This window comes from Dermochelys coriacea, chromosome 12 (assembly GCF_009764565.3).
Source record: "Dermochelys coriacea isolate rDerCor1 chromosome 12, rDerCor1.pri.v4, whole genome shotgun sequence".
NCBI lineage: Eukaryota > Metazoa > Chordata > Testudines > Dermochelyidae > Dermochelys > Dermochelys coriacea.
This window is the reverse complement of record NC_050079.1, coordinates 23,352,312-23,368,617: the sequence shown is the minus strand read 5'-3', so window position 1 is coordinate 23,368,617 and position 16,306 is coordinate 23,352,312. Positions and strand designations below refer to the sequence as shown.

General features: G+C 39.8%; 1 protein-coding gene across 2 annotated transcripts; it reads right to left on the bottom strand.

The window, feature by feature from the left end:
* Positions 1-485: 485 nt before the first annotated feature.
* Positions 486-5,670, bottom strand: NUDT19 (nudix hydrolase 19). 2 transcript variants are annotated; one of them, XM_038368967.2, is made up of 3 exons: positions 4,809-5,670; positions 2,661-2,868; positions 486-1,431 (listed from the first exon to the last, which is right to left on the bottom strand). In XM_038368967.2, the coding sequence occupies exons 1-3, from the start codon at positions 5,553-5,555 to the stop codon at positions 1,193-1,195; spliced, it is 1,194 nt and encodes a 397-aa protein (XP_038224895.1). In that variant the 5' UTR covers positions 5,556-5,670; the 3' UTR covers positions 486-1,192. The 2 variants fall into 2 exon arrangements, with proteins under 2 accessions (XP_038224895.1, XP_043350855.1); XM_043494920.1 differs by having other exon boundaries at positions 486-2,310; positions 4,809-5,619.
* Between the last annotated feature and the right edge of the window lie 10,636 nt (positions 5,671-16,306).

Here is a 16,306-nt window from a genome sequence, read left to right as displayed (position 1 = left end):
TTTATGTACAGCATGGAGCACTTTTACATAGATCTCATATCACTGGGTCTTGCTCTGAAAACTCCACTTGTAAAAGAAAAGTAGCAGAGATGAACAACAGTTTGGGAGCTATGTGAGCTGTATTTCCACACCAGGAGACAAAGATAGCAAGGCAAGATACCATCAGTATAATAGTCAAGGAGCAAATGTGGGATGTTTGAGGTAAGACAGTAATGTTTTCAAGGCTCTACATTTTCCTCTTCAGTTGTTCATACCGATATATATGGTAACATTAATTTCTGTATTCTCAGAACTATACAGTAAACAGTATTTTCATCTTTTAAGTTGATCAAATCTTTCATTTAAAGTAAATATGGTACTAAATAAAGGGAATGACTGCTGTCAAACCAGTCCTTTGATAGTTAGTTCTTAATTTGGAAATAAACAAATTTTGAAAGGAGTAAATCTCTCAAGTCTCAGTACACCTTAAACAACACAAATAAAACTACTGAAAATAAACATTTATTGAACAGTTATAAACAAAATATAGTTGGCAAATAAGTTAACTTAATGAACACATGTTGAGATTCCTGAAGATGAGAGTAGGAAATGCAGTCATACAATGGAAAACTCCTCTAATTACATTTGTAGACACATTAACATATTAGTGTGATACAAAAGATATCTTTTGGAAGCAGAATAGAAGAGCTAGCTAAATTCTAAGCGCGACAAGAATATTTCAGTACTCAATGAGAAAAGGAAACTGAATTGTTCAAGGGACATGGGTTACAGACTAGTCCACTTTTATGACATACGTTGGCAACGGCCAAATATCATTACCATATAATGGCTCTTTGGTGAACAACATGAATTAAGTTGGTAGTTTACATCAAGTTCTCAGTGAACATGTGTCCACATCACAATGAACATGTGTCCACATCACAACTGGCACATTTGTTCAAAGTACTAACTATATATGAAGTCTGAACCCTTCTCTTACCCAAAGTAGCCTCTCCTGATCTTGTCTGAGATACACTGGCATGGCAATATAAAGAAGCTTGTACTGTTGACGCCCATGATGTACCTGACCTGTTCTTTGGCAAATGAAGACTTCAGCCTCCAGGGCTAACCACTTAGCAACTGTCACAAAGGACTAACTGCACTAAAATATATAAAATTTGATACATACAGAATTTTAAAAAGAGATGATATATTAGAGTCTGCTATTGCAATCTGCATTACTTCCCACTATATTAGAGTCCATCTTTAGTGGATTGATGTGTTTATATTTTGGTTGGATATTAACATGGACAGTAAGATTGTTAAGGTTTTGTATTACAACTCGGTGAAGTTTACTGTCTTCTTTCATTAGCTCTTCAACCTTCTTATCTGTAGACAAAAAAAGTTTCTTTTCTCCTGTATAATCTGGATCTTTCGGATATAGCTCATCTCCTGAAAAATATTAAGTTTTAATTAAATACTTTTATTTTTCAGTGATCTAGCCATTTTTAGGATACAAGCTCCTTTATTATCAGTATTTGAAAATGTGTGGAAATGGAGTTCAGCGTACAATCATATTTAAAAGAAAATTACTTCCAATCTTTCCCAAATTTCAAGATGGCCATGAAATTCCATAATAGCCATCAGGAATGTAACACTGCAGGTTCCAGATGTTGCAATAAATCTGGAATCTAATGGAACATTCAAGTTCAAAGGCAGCTTTTTCAGATAGTAAAATGTATTTATTTTTTCCATTACATACAAATAAAGAAATATCCAAGAACCTCATGTACACTAATGAATATGGTCTCAGTGCATCCTTGACATAAGAAATTACAGATTATAGATGGACAAATGAAGCAGAGATTAAGTGACTTTCCCACTTTACACAAGAAGTTGTGGCAGACTAAGAACAGAAAGCAGATCAGATTACCCAGCTTTGTTTAAAAACTGATCTTGGTGGAATAATCTTTTCCAGCCTTTTATGGAGAGCAAATGTAATATGATGAAAATACAGAAAGGAAATTAGGAGACAGAAGAAAGACCAATTGTAATAAATAAGAAAATTAGAGAGAAGATGACCAGAAAAAAACAAGAAGCAGAAAATAGCAACGTAAAGATACAATTTATGCCCTTTTGCCAAAAAAAAAAGCAGAGGAAAGAAGGTAAAATCTAAAATGTTTAAATAGGCAGGTAGTAGCAAGAAATAAAGATATTAAAAAGATGGACTAGCTAATAATCACTCGGAATACTGCAATGTTTGGGACTCTTGTTTAGCAGGATCAGATCCATTGCCCAAATAATGCCAGTAGGATGGGGCTATAACTCATCCTGCAGACAAAAATGAAAAACAAATAAAATAGTCGTACCCTTCAGTGTGAAAAGTATGACATAAATTAAAATATTAATGACTCCCACAATACCCTGTATGAGAGTTAACACATGTTGACAATCTGATTAAACATAGAAATTACCATACTGTCTAGTCCAGTATCCTAAGAGTGGCCAATATCAACTACTTCAGACGAAGAAACCCTGCAATAGGGAGTAATGGGATAATCTACTCTCAAGGAAACTTTATTCTGGATCCCTAGCAGTCAGTTGGCCGCAAAGCTCAAGGGTTTATATCCTTTCCAATGCTCTTTTATGGTAATAAAAGCTCTTTCACTTGGTTAATTTACCTGGTAACAACTGAATGTAGCCATCCGAAGCAGCCAAAGTAACAGGCATCCAACGTTCACACCCTTCTAATGCACGATCAGAACCAAACCTATGCAGGTCACAAAGTGAAGAAAAGTTGCACAGCCTACATAATTCATAAAACTGAGGTGGAGCAAAGCATATTTCTTGAGATTTAAAGAGTTCAAGAGCTTCTGGAGGGGTTGACCACTGTAAAAGGAAGACAAACATGAAATATTATTTTCTTCTTGATCTCTTTTGGTGAAATTCTATCAATTGCATAAACCTTACTGAAACCATTAGCAGTGGCAAGGAAGGCCTTGTGCGAACAACATCTTATCTGAACAGTTTACCCTCTTAGCATTCTGGATTCAAAAAAGAGATACAGTTTTCAGCGTGTTGTCCGTAGATTTAGATTGAACTAATAAAAATGTGAAATGGAATTGTACTGGTGAGTTATACACACACACCAAAAAACTACCCACACACAACACAAAGTTTCAGAATGGTAGCATTTTAAAATATTTCTTCTGCAAAAAAAAAAAAATTGATTTTTTTTAAGTTCATAAGACACTTGAGGATTGCTCATAGATGTGACAAATTTGGACTTTAATTTTGTTTTTAAAAGGGGATATTAACTCTGCTTTCAGGGCATAATAAAGACTTCCATTGAATAATGCAAAACTCAAAGCAAACTCAGCTATAGAATAGCTACAAATGCCTTCATAATTAAGTGAAAATTTACCTCGAAGCACTTGCTTCTTAGCCAAGATGAGTATGCAGTTTTCAGAAATTAGAAAACCCAGATACAGTGTTAATTTCATGTCAGTTGTATTTTCTATATGTATGAAATTCTTCCATTATTACTTAAATGTTGGTTTCATGTATCAAGACTATGGTGTGTAGGCCTTTACTGACACACCTTTCCCTCCATGTTCTTGTGAATGACGTCCACAATAAATTTCTGATTTGATATTGGTAAAAAATAAAAAATATATATATAATCAAGTATTAACTTGTCCAAAACAAGTTCTCTAATATTTTAAACTTTGGTTTGTGTTTCACTGTATGTAGTTTCTATCAGAGACAAATACTCACAAAGAAACATTGGTAGTGTCAAAAAAATTGTAGTGAACTTGTACAAGAGACCACAGTTATTAGACACTCGTCTCTGTCTTGAGACCACCCCAGAGTATCCCCAAGCATATAAACATTCAAGGGTCACATCCCACTAATACTGCATAATGTGGGTGTATGATGGGGGACTGTAACAGGAGGATCTGCCCCTTTAACACTTCAGGGAGCAGCCAATCCCCCACCACAGAAAAAATCCCAGAGATAGATTCTAGGAAGAAACTGAGGGAGTTGATTAGCATCTCAGGACTGGCCCACACTCTCAGCTGGACAACATAAAGAACTGAGTTCCATAAAAGAGTAGGATTAACTAACCATCCAGTGAACAGAGCAGGAGATGACAAGCAGGCAGTTCTTTTGAGCCACCTGGGGTTGGCCCTACCCAGTAGCTACCGAGAGCAGAAGACCCCACTCTGAACCCCTATCAGAGTGTTAGAAAAGCATGCAAAAAAGTTTCTCTCTTTGTAGTAGGAGACAGTAAACATAACCCTGAAAAAAGGGACAAAAACCTAACATGGACACGACTGACTGTCTATCCCTAGCAAGTGACTAGGGCCACCAGTATACAGTGATCGAGAAGTGGGTCACCTTTTGATGGTCTTCTGTGGTTGATGTATTTATCCTCTAGGAGTCTAACATCGCCTACTAGTCACATGGCATGTGGGTGTATATCGGTTAATCATCTAAAATCCAATCACTTCCTACCGTCTACAAAATATGTAATATATAGTAGGTTTCAGAATGTCAGTAGGTGTATGGACAGCTGGAATCTGGCAGATCAACTCCAAACGGTGCTGCACAAGGCTGCAGGTTACAAGATGTACAAGGACGTCTATTTACATAATCACCTAGTTGACCAGCACTATGTTGGAGGTATGAAGACACTGGGAGGGAGGGAAGGAGGGGAAATGAATGTTACATAGGCGTAGCTCCTCCTGGGCCCTGCCTGTAGTTTCCATGGGATGTAAGGGAAGTATAGGGAAAGACAGAAGGTGTTTGTGGTGATGAAACCTCACCTGGAAGCCTGTCACCTCCTGCTCGTCCTCCGACGTGTACGGAGGCCGCTCCTCAAGGCAGCACAGGTAGAAGGCAGTGTCGTAGCGCCGGTCACCCCGGCCAGCCCTGGGCACCGGAGTCAACCAGTTGCCCCACTCGTGCAGCGCCCAAATGTTGGGGACGCAGCGCAGGTAACGGCAGAGCTGTAGGAAGCAGGCCGGGTCCTGCTGCACCCGTCGCCGCCACTCGGCGAGCTCCGGACCCGGCGGCAGGTGGTGCTGAGGCAGCAAGCGGGCCGGGCCGGGATCAGCGGCGGGACCGGGGCCCGACACCAGGAGCAGGATGCCCGCCTCTTCGAAGGTCTCCCGGATGGCGCAGATGCGGAAGGCCACGTCCCCCAGCAGCGGCGAGCCAAGGTCAGCCCGGTCGGTGGCGAAGACCGGAGCTCGGTTTCCGCCCGGCGGCGACGGCCGCACGGAGCCCAGCCCGCAGCGGGGCAAGGCGGGCAGCAGCCCCAGCCAGTCAGCAGAGAAGTCGGCCGCCTCCAGCAGGCCGCCTGGGAAGACGTGGGCGCTGGGCAGGAAGCCGCTCCGAGGGCTCCGCTGCAGCAGCAGCATCTCGTAGTCAAAGGGGCCTAGCAGGGACCGCATCGGCCGGGCCGGCGCCCCGCACCCGGCAGCCAGCAGCAGAGTAGCCGCCTCTCGCCAGTGCCGAAGTTGCGTGTTCATACCGGCACGGAGGACAGGCAACGTGGTGGCCCGGCGCATAGCCACTCTCAGCGTGTACCACCTACCTCGGCTCCATCGCCCCCAGCCCCCTGGGAGGAGCCACTACACCTGTGAGGCTTAAGCGTGCAGCTTAATAGACAAAAACAAGGAGGAGTCCTTGTGGCACCTTAGAGACTAAGCAATTTATTTGGGCTAGAACCCACTTCATCAGATGCATGGAGTGGAAAATATAGTAGGCAGATATAAATACAGTGGTCTCCAAAGTGGGGTGCGCAAGACCATCCCTGGGGGTGCGCAGCAGGAGGAGCACCGTCAGCATAGCGCAGCACTCCTTAACCTTTGATTCTTCGGCGGCACGCTAGCGGCAGGTTTTTTTTTTTTTTTTTTGCTTCCCTAAAACTGGCCTTGGGGGTGCAAGATCCAAAAAGTTTGGAAACCACTGTATAAATACATAGTACATGAGAAGATAGGAGTTGCCTTACCAAGTGTGTGTGGGGGGGTCAGTTCTAATGAGACAATTAAATTAAAGTGGAAGCGGGCTATTATCAACAGGAGGAAAAATCACTTTTGTAGTGTTTCAGAGTAGCAGCTGTGTTAGTCTGTATTCGCAAAAAGAAAAGGAGTACTTGTGGCACCTTAGAGACGAACAAATTTATTAGAGCATAAGCTTTCATGAGCTACAGCTCACTTCATCGGACCACTTTTGTAGTGGTAATCGGTGACCCATTTCAAACAGTTGATACAGACTAGCTCGGCTACCACTCTGAAATCTGGCTTAATGGACAGCGAGTAGATCAGTAACAATGCCAGTGTTAAAAACAATTAAATTCCAACACGCATGAATGTAATCCCCAAAGACAGTGGTTTCCATAACTTGTGCAGGGAAAGCCCCTGGCGGGCCAGGCCAGCTTGTCAACCTGCTGCGTCTGCAGGTTCGGCTGATCACGGCTCCCATTGGCTGCGGTTCGCTGCTCCAGGCCAATGGGAGCTGCTGGAAGCGGCAGCCAGTACATCTCTCGGCCAGCACTCATCAGCATGATGAAGGGAAATCAGAAACCGACAATGGGGAACCCAATAGGGCAAACATTTAGGCAGGCGAGTAGTCTCGTCTCCATGTGCAGAAGCTTAGGAATGCACAGTAGTGCATGAGAGTCAATGTCAGTGAAGCTTGTATGGTTGGTGCAATGAAATGAAAAAACACCAAAACAATCTGCATTTCTTGAGATTTTAAACCAGCATGATTACAGTAAGAAAACCAATTATTTAATAGAAAATCTAACCCAGTGACAAGTGGATGTGAAGACCTTGAGCTCTAAGTGGCCCTATTTCTTCTTAATTATTGTTTGCTCCTGACCTCTCTAACTCCAGTAGCTGGAAGTCAGGTTACACAACTTTCTCCACTATGTCACAGTGAAACATGCACTATCCACAGGAATCACATCTACCATAGAAATACAGCCGTTTCAAGGATGAAACTGCATCTGTTAACAGAAAGTGACAAATACTTATAGAACTGCAGGGAAGATTTAGAGAGATCAGATGTAATTACACAATTTGTTAATACCCTTTATCCTACTTTTGCACACACACAAAATACTGTGGAATCTTTAATAAGCAGAAGTGATCGGGACTGAGGTTTTACATTTCATCTGAAGGGTGGCATATACAATGCTAGAATATTGGTTCAATAGTGTTTCAGAGAGAATGCCACCACTAAATGCCACTAAATTACTAATGCTACCTTCTGATGCATCTTGGAGTTCCTTGTAGGTTTTCCATAAGTGCTGAAGTAGTCCAGCGCTGCCTAACTTGTGAGTTCATTATTTACAAGAGCACAGCACAAAGTAACATGGCTGCAGGCCATGGAATACATTTTATTTGTAAAAAAAACTTCCTTAATACGTTAACACAAAACATGTTGAGAGGAGTCGTCCTCAGCTAAAAGAAGAGTAAGGCTTTAATAAGAGATTTAAAGAGAAGTGGCTCCCTGGCTCTGAGCCAGGGTATTGGGAGAGTTCCAGTTACATGAAGCAGCAGAAGTGAAAGTGCACTCCAAGCATCCCCTCCAGTATCCTCTTCGCTAGCTTTATGACACTAAACTCTCTAGAAGAGAGAGCCAGAGGAATAAAATAAAAAGAAGACTCTAGTTAAGACTATCAGCTTGGAGGCTACTGAAACGTACTAGATACTCACAAAGCATGCAGACCTATGGAGGAAGTAAGGCAAGATAAACAATGTTTAAATAGTAAAATATAAGAGATTATTTGAGTAGATCAGATTCTCTACAGAAAATGTACATCAAGCCCAAAGAAATTATATTTTTTTAAACGGGGTTAAAAGAAAGTAAAGCTTCCAAAATCAAGCATTCAAAAGTTTGGAAATGTCAGAATTAAGGTTGCCCATGGAATTTTAATTTGGCCCCTTTGTGTGTATACATAAAGGCATAATCTTTAATTACTTGATCACAGGCTATTTTTCTAGACCCCTGCTTCATTCGATTCATTACTTACTGGCATTTCCTATCTTTTGAGTGCTTGACTTCACAACATTAACATTCTTTTCACAATTTTTTTATGTAACATAATTATAGGAGGAACTAACAGTGATGCCTAAATTTAGGCAAGCAAACATTTTTTCTTGGTGATACATGCCTTTTTCTCAAAAAGAAAAGGAGTACCCGTGGCACCTTAGAGACTAACAAATTTATTAGAGCATAAGCTTTCGTGAGCTACAGCTCACTTCATCGGATGCATGGATGCACTCTAAGGTGCCACGGGTACTCCTTTTCTTTTTGCGAATACAGACTAACACGGCTGCTACTCTGAAACATGCCTTTTTCTGAGAAGCTTTACTACCTCCATTGTTTGCAACATGGTTTTGATCTTTGACAACGGAAAAGCCTAGGTGCTTTTTGTTCATCTCATGAAATTCTATTCAGATTTGGCAGTTATAAGCTGTTGAAAATCACTATTTCCTTACCGTGTCTTATGTTTTTAGAATTTCATTTTGTCAGTATGACAAAAACCCTGAACATTGTAAGGCCAGACCATAGCTATAATAGCTGCACTATACACTATACTGGGAACCCCAGGGAGCAGAAATTCAACCCAGTTGCTGTGAGCAACTTTGTAGCAGTGGGAGAGAGAGACCCAAGTCTGGTTCCCCTCAGTCAGCCTGTGGACCAGTGTAGGCTTATGCCACACTGAGCATTCACAGAAGCTGGGAATAGAATATAGATGTCTAATATAGCAGATTGTTGGTATGACTCTCATCCACATGCTGCCTTTCAGAAAGAACCTACTGTATGTTTGTCCTTAGATATGCTATCTGTAAAAGGGGGCTACTCATTCATTGTTAACCTACTGTTTCAGTGTGCTCAGGGGATGAATCAGGATTGTTGCATATTGTTGTTGTTTGTGGGAATTCTGCCACATTTGCTCTAGAAGTTGAAAGTGTGTGAAGAATGAATCAGGGTACTATAAGAAGAGAAAGGATGGGTTTATGGTTAAGTCTGGTTTAATGACATAAAGAAGAACTCAGTTCTTTTCCTACTTCTGCCACAAATTTCCTTTATGATGCTAGACAAGTTACTTAAACCAAATTTTGACAGGTGGCCACTAAATGTGTTCTTCATTTTTCTAGGTGATTGAGATACGTAGGACCTAACTTTCAGAAATGCTATTGAGCACTCACAACTATAATTGAAGTCAGTGGGAGCTCTGTCTACTTAGTACCACAGGTAATAAGGCAATGAGATCTGGAGGAATGAGAACAAGGTTGGGAATCAGGAGATCTGGAATTCTCATTTTGATACTGACTTTCTGTCTGATCTGAGACATAACTCTTAGTCTCAGTTTCTCCATCTGTAAAACAAGGATAACAATAATCTCTTGCCTCCCACGGATACTATAAATATAAATTATGTAATGTTTGTGAGGCATTCAGATACTGTATTACAGTAATGAGCACCATGAGGAAATTAATTCATTGTAGGATTTGGATGGTGTTCAGTAAATAAGGTGTGAGGCTATATATTGACCAACGAAGATAAAAGGGAATATTGAACACATAACTCAATCATTGAACATTGCCTCCAACTGAATGAGACACAGGTTCTGTGGAAAAATAATATATGGTCATGGAAAGACTATCATAATGTATATGCACTAGTGGGCAGAATTAAGATTGCATGCATTCTTAATTCTGGCATTTCTTTCAAAGGCTTGACTTTGCAATCTAAATAACTTTATTTTAGGATTTTTGTATGTGGCTTATTTAGACTTTTCAAACGCCTTTAACAAAGTCATTCACAAGAGGTTATTAAGCAAAGTAAGAAGCCAGAGAGTGAAATACTGTCATGAATTAAAAGGTGATTAAAATCCATAAAACTTGGTAGGAATAGACAGTCTTCAACAAACTGCAAAAAGTTAACAAAGAGGTGCCCCCAAACATCAGTACTAGAAATGATATTTAATATAATCATCAATGATCTGAAAAAGGAGGAATAATGAGATAGCAAATTTTTCAAATGACACAAAATTATGTAGATTAACCAAATATTCAAAAAGGAATTAACACAGCTAGGTGAATGGTCAGTCTGATGGCAGATGAAATTCAAATAACATACATTGGAGGGTAATAGTCAAACAACTCAGAAATGTTACTGAGTACAAAATAATCTGTATTCAGTCAGGAGAAATAACTGGGCATATTAATGAAAACATTTATTCCATGTATCCCCCTGATTTGTTCTTCCTCCCTCTGAAATAAGAAGTTGTCCCCAACACATTCCAATAATTTACTGGAAATTTTGTATTTTGCAGTATGACTTTTCCAGCAGATGTCTGGATAGCTCAACTCCCCTGTTACTACCAGGTCTTGTATTTGGGATAGTTCTGTTATTTATTCTAGAATTCCTCTTCTACCTCCTCCTCCTGATTTGGTGATCTAGTAGAGATCCCTACCATGACATTGCCCCTATTTTTTCCCCCATGTTATCTTCACCCAAATACCTTCAAATGATCCTCAATTTTTTCCCTGCCCAGACTTCCTGAACAAGCTATGCCCTTCTATACCAGTATTCCAGTCATGAAATTTATCCCACCAAATCTCTTTGAGGCCAGTTAGGTCATAAGTTAGCTTGTGTACTAAGACTTCCAATTCTTCTTGTTTATTCCCCATACTCCTTGCATTTGTGTATAGACATCTAAGCAGTTGAGCGGATTCCCCCACTAATTTCTCACTTGTTGCTCCTATACCTTATTGTAATTAACCATTTCCCCCACCTCCAAACATTTAGTCATCTGTCAGACTCTTTTATACATACCTGTGGGCTTTTGTCACCTATCCTCTTGAACCTGGTTTAAAGCCCTCCTCACTTGGTCACTGAGTCAGTGTATGAAGTTGCTCTTCCCATTCTTTGTTAGGTGGACTCTGTCTCCTCCTAGCAGTCCTCCTTAACAGAACAACATCCCATGGTTGAGGAAGCCAAAGACCTCCTGTTGACATCATCTGCACAGTTATGCATTTATTTCCAGGATGTATATGTCCCTGAATGGGTCTTACCCGCAAGTAGAAGGATGGACAAAAACACCATCTAGGCCCCTGAGTCCTTCACTGTCTGAGAGATCTGTAGTCACTACTGATATGCTTAGGGTCACAGCTGGCAGTATCATTAGTGCCTACGTGGATGAGCAACATGGAGTAGTGGTCAGAGGGCTGGATTAGCCTCAGCAACCTTTCTGTAACATCTTGGATGCAGGCTTCAGGCTCACAGAAAACCTCCGAGGATATCTGGTCAGGTCAGCAAATGGATGTGACAGAGGATGAGTGCCTATTTGTGAATCTTCCCACCCATGTCTTTTTTTTTTTTTAAGCCTCTCTTTGTCAGTTGTTCAAATTCCTGTGTCTGGTGCTGCTGACCACCCCGTTTACTCCCTTTCTAGGTGAACTTGTCTGTGCTGTATTACAGTGCAGTATTACAATGAATTACTGAAATACTCTAAATTCCACAGCATGCCAGTGTGCACAAAACAGGAATTTGGACTCCATTGTGCATCAGAGTGCACAACAACAATTCAATGGTGAGATGCTGCAAGCTGCAATTGGGCGTAACAGACACAGCTTGGCTACAAGTTCATCTTGGTGCTAGGGTGGCAGACTGCAGAGCACAGAAGGTCAGCCAGCTGGCTGATTATACTAAAATTGGGACAAAACACCAGCTTCAGTATAATCAGCCAAGCCACAAAGCCATTCCCCACCCTCACAAACACACACATGCAAAACCAGGACATCTGGTTACCCAGGCCTCTTTATTTGTACTCCCTCATCAATGATAATGATTAGCATCCTAGGCAGTGGGAGTTTAAAGGACACCCCTGTTTTTGATTATTGCTGGAAGACATTTTGGTTCTAAAATCAGAGTTCAGATGACATTTCTTTGCCTTTTATACTCTTATTAAAGTTATCTATTTTTCTGTAGAATGTAAATCTTATTAGAAAATGTGCTACAGCTTAAGAGCTGATTTTAAATATGTGAAATATTAATAAACTAGTGAGGTCTTCGTAGACTTAATGTGCAGTGGATCTAGATTCTGCTGATCAAAGATTCAGATTCAATTATGCTATATCATTCCAGTGTAAAAGCATTTTTAAGCAGTGAGCACTCATGTATAGATAATGAACAACATCATTTCCAAATCTGCAATATAATATGCCAGCATATTTCTTATAGGCAGCTGTCTTATTCTGGCAAAAAATCAACATTAATTTCTGGAACAGGTGGTCATTATTTCATAACACATCCCCTGAGGAAATTCTGAAAATGGAAAACAGTGTAGATCATTTTGTCATCTTATAAACTATGATTTTAACCTGCTCTATCAGCAGTAACTTCGTTTTATCTCAGTACAATCTAAAGGCCAAATCTTTTAGTGTTACTCAAAAAAGTAATCCAATTAAAAAGACTGGGTCCAATTCATCAGTGCAATACAGCCCTATATGCCTACTTTAGTGATGCAAAGTGGTCATAAACCTGGCAGATTCAGCCCTTAGAAATTCTCTAATTATAGGTTTCAGAGTAGCAGCCGTGTTAGTCTGTATTCGCAAAAAGAAAAGGAGTACTTGTGGCACCTTAGAGACTAACAAATTTATTAGAGCATAAGCTTTCGTGAGCTACAGCTCACTTCATCGGATGAAGTGAGCTGTAGCTCACGAAAGCTTATGCTCTAATAAATTCGTTAGTCTCTAAGGTGCCACAAGTACTCCTTTTCTAATTATAGGGGAAGTCCTTATGTATTATAGAGCTGGAGCAGGAGTTCTGCACAATGCTGCTTGCAGTCTCCTGCACAGGTGGTATGTAGGGGTCATGGGCAGAGATAAGAGAGCCTAGCCACTGCAATGTTCCTTTGGTGTCACAGCCAACCAGTTAAGGCATACCCACGGCTACTAACCTGTCCCACAGGCTCAGCTGCCTCTGGACAGTCCCAGCTTAGCCCATGGTTAAGGTTAAAGCTATATTATGTGACAGTGTTCCTTTTATGGAACCAGACATTAAAGACGAAGGAACAATATTTGTCTAGTGGCCATATCCAGATCACACAATATTCTCAACTGCTTTTGATAGTTTAATTTTAAATTTCTCAAGCCATAGAGCTTCCAGCACTTCTAGTAGATTATCCCAGTCTCATAGATATCACTGTCTTCAAGTTTTTCCTGTTATTTAACCTATTTTTCCTTTTTCAAATTTAACCACATTAGCCCCTTGATAAAAAAAAATCCTTTTCCAATTTGGTGTCTGTTATCAATCCCCCACCTCACATAACCCAAACAGAACTTGCATCAGGTCAAACTGTCAGCAGGGGCTCATTCAGTGTTCCCCAAAAGAGAACAAATAACATATTAAAGGGACATCATCCCATAATATAGCCCTAAGTTTTAGGTTTTGTGAAAAAGAAGATTTTACAAAACTGAGTATTTTTTGTTATTTAAAGAAAAAAGCTACCAGAAACTTTGTTTGTTTGGATTTAAACATTTTCCTGCATTGTCTGCATCTCAGATATACAAGCATTGTATTATGATATGTGTAAGGGACCGGGGCATAGGCAGTCTGGCCTAGTGCTCAAGGGTGGTAGTTAGCAGGAGTCGGAAGAATCGCTAGAGCCAGGTTCAGTAAGGAGGAGCCAGGGTCAGGCTGGAAATCAGAGGTAGTACCAGGCTAGAAATCATCAGGAATTTTTTGATGAAACTTTTTTTTTATCAGAAAATGCTAGTTAATACAACTGAAACATTTTGCAAGAAAGGGTCAGTTTCAATTAATTTCTCCTTTCAAAATATTTATTGCAACAAAAATTAGAAATTAAAAATTGTCATAACTTTCCAATTTGGCATTTTTAAATCAAAAAGTCTGGTTTTGTTTGAAACAATTTTATTTAAAAAATTAAGTTAATTTATAATATTTTTAAAATAAAAGTTGAAACAATGTTTTGAAATTATTTAAACATAATGTTTCAATTGATCAGAATCTTTCTTTTTTAATTTTGGTTCATGAAAATTTTGGCAATTTTTGACATTTATCCTAATTCATAACTGGAAAATGTTTTGAAATCTTGAAAATTTTCACTGTTTTCCACTCAGCTCTAGCCCCAACCTATTTAATCAAGATTATGTATGCACATTGTGTTGCCCACTATATTTAATAAGTTGACAAAGAGATCTTCAACCTCAGGCTGTGATATTGTCAGATCTTGTAAGCTAAATAGGGTCACTCCAGATCTGTAACTGGATAGCAGACCTCTGAAGAACACAGCCTGTTTAATAGATGGCACCCACCCCTCTAGTGATTAATGAAATATGCCTTATTTTTAGGAGACATAGTGTGGCAGAGCTAGTTCAGAAAATATTGCCAAATTCCTAGCTGCAGAGGACCACCCCAAGTCATGGAGTCTCTACTAATATTTGTGTTGTGTTACTACTCATGTCCCAGTTCCACGCTGTGTAAAGGATGAACTGCTTCTTGCTGATTTCAAGATCAGTGGTAGAAATAACCCAGGCTTCCTTGTTAACTATTTCATTACTGGTCATTTTAGCAGATACATGCCTACAACACTATCTCAAACTGCCTTCTGTGCCTTCATAGGGGCCAACAGATCCAATTGTCTCTGTGCATCTGCCCCCAGCCAACTTCTAGAGTGTGGTAATGCATTTTCAATACAAAACTGTGCAGCATATTGAAAACTATACATTGGGGGCAGTGTACCATTACATCAACTGAAACATCACAAGAATACAGTACTGATTGGGGATCTTCAGTCTGATCATGGCTCAGGAATGCGGAAACCGTATCAGCAGTTTTTTCCAAGTTCAATTATTGCCTATCAGACTGATGAAGAATATTAGATCAGTTCCTGGCAAAAAAGAAATTAAGGGTATAGGAAAGACTGTACACTGGCTTTCTGTCTTTTTTAACATCAGATCATTAACCCACCCATCATCTTCATCTTACAAGCCAGGTCTTGCTTTTTCCTGCTACACCCTGTTCTACTCCATTGGTGTGCAAGTTATATTACTGTTGTACACACACTGAATGCCAAATCATTGCAAGTTACAGTACTTGCACCAGATGTAATACCTCCATTTCATCACCACTTAATTTGTCTCAGACTTCCATGTGATTTTCATATAATTACAGTAGAACTTTTGTTGTCTACAGTACAAAGGCTTTGTGGTATAGCTTTACGAGTGTAGCTATACTGGCATACATTCTTAGCATAGTCATAGCTTATGTTGAGTGCCAACAGAAGGAGTTTTTCTGTCAGCATAGTTATATCACCTCCCTAACTGATAGTAGCTCTGCTGACTGAAGCACTCTTCTGTCAGCATAGCTATGTCTACACTGAGGGTCTTGCTGGCGTAGCTAGGTGATGTATTTTTTTTTCCATATCTCTGACTGACATAGCTATGCCCACAAAACTTTGTAGGTTAGTCCTAGACTAGGTCTGAGTTTGGTCAGAGGTGTTCAGCTATATTACAGGAGATCTTTCCATACTTTGTAATCTAAGCTTAATGTCCAGCTATGAATTTTGTAGTGTTAAGCTTAATGTTCAGCTATGAATTTTGTAGTGTTCAGGCTATCTGTGTTTATATTTTCCTTAATTTAGTTATTTTGCATTTAATAAGAGGTTTTCCTAATGTCTACTAAGTCCGATCATTAGATATTATACAGAAAAATTCTTCACTGTGTTTTTCTTCAGCACATCTTTGGGAGACTGTTTCATTATCATGCTTGGGAATATATTCCCTCAGGCAAATTCATCACTGATGAAAGCCCACTGAATTCAGTGCTGTCACACCAGAAATGGACTTGACAGGCAAAGGGTGATATAACTTCTAGAATCATAGCATTACATTTAATATTAAATACAGTGCCACAAGTACTCCTTTTCTTTTTGCGTATACAGACTAACACGGCTGCTACTCTGAATACAATAGTTAATAATAGACAGGCAAGACACCACCTTCATAGGCTTCTGTGAGAACCCACAAGCAACAGACTGAGAAATATCCATTTGAAATAAATGCTTTCAAAGACACTCAGTACAGTGAGAAGTATTTACCTTACAAACTCTCACAAAGGTGTAACTTGCAGGAGTGCTGGTAAGATACAGAACATTCCCTAGTTTTGTGATCTGCTTTAATTTAGCTGGAATATAATTTAGTACACATAAAGCTAGAATAGCTTTCATATTCACTTAGGCACTCAGTACAGTGATAGGTATAAGAATAGACATGGA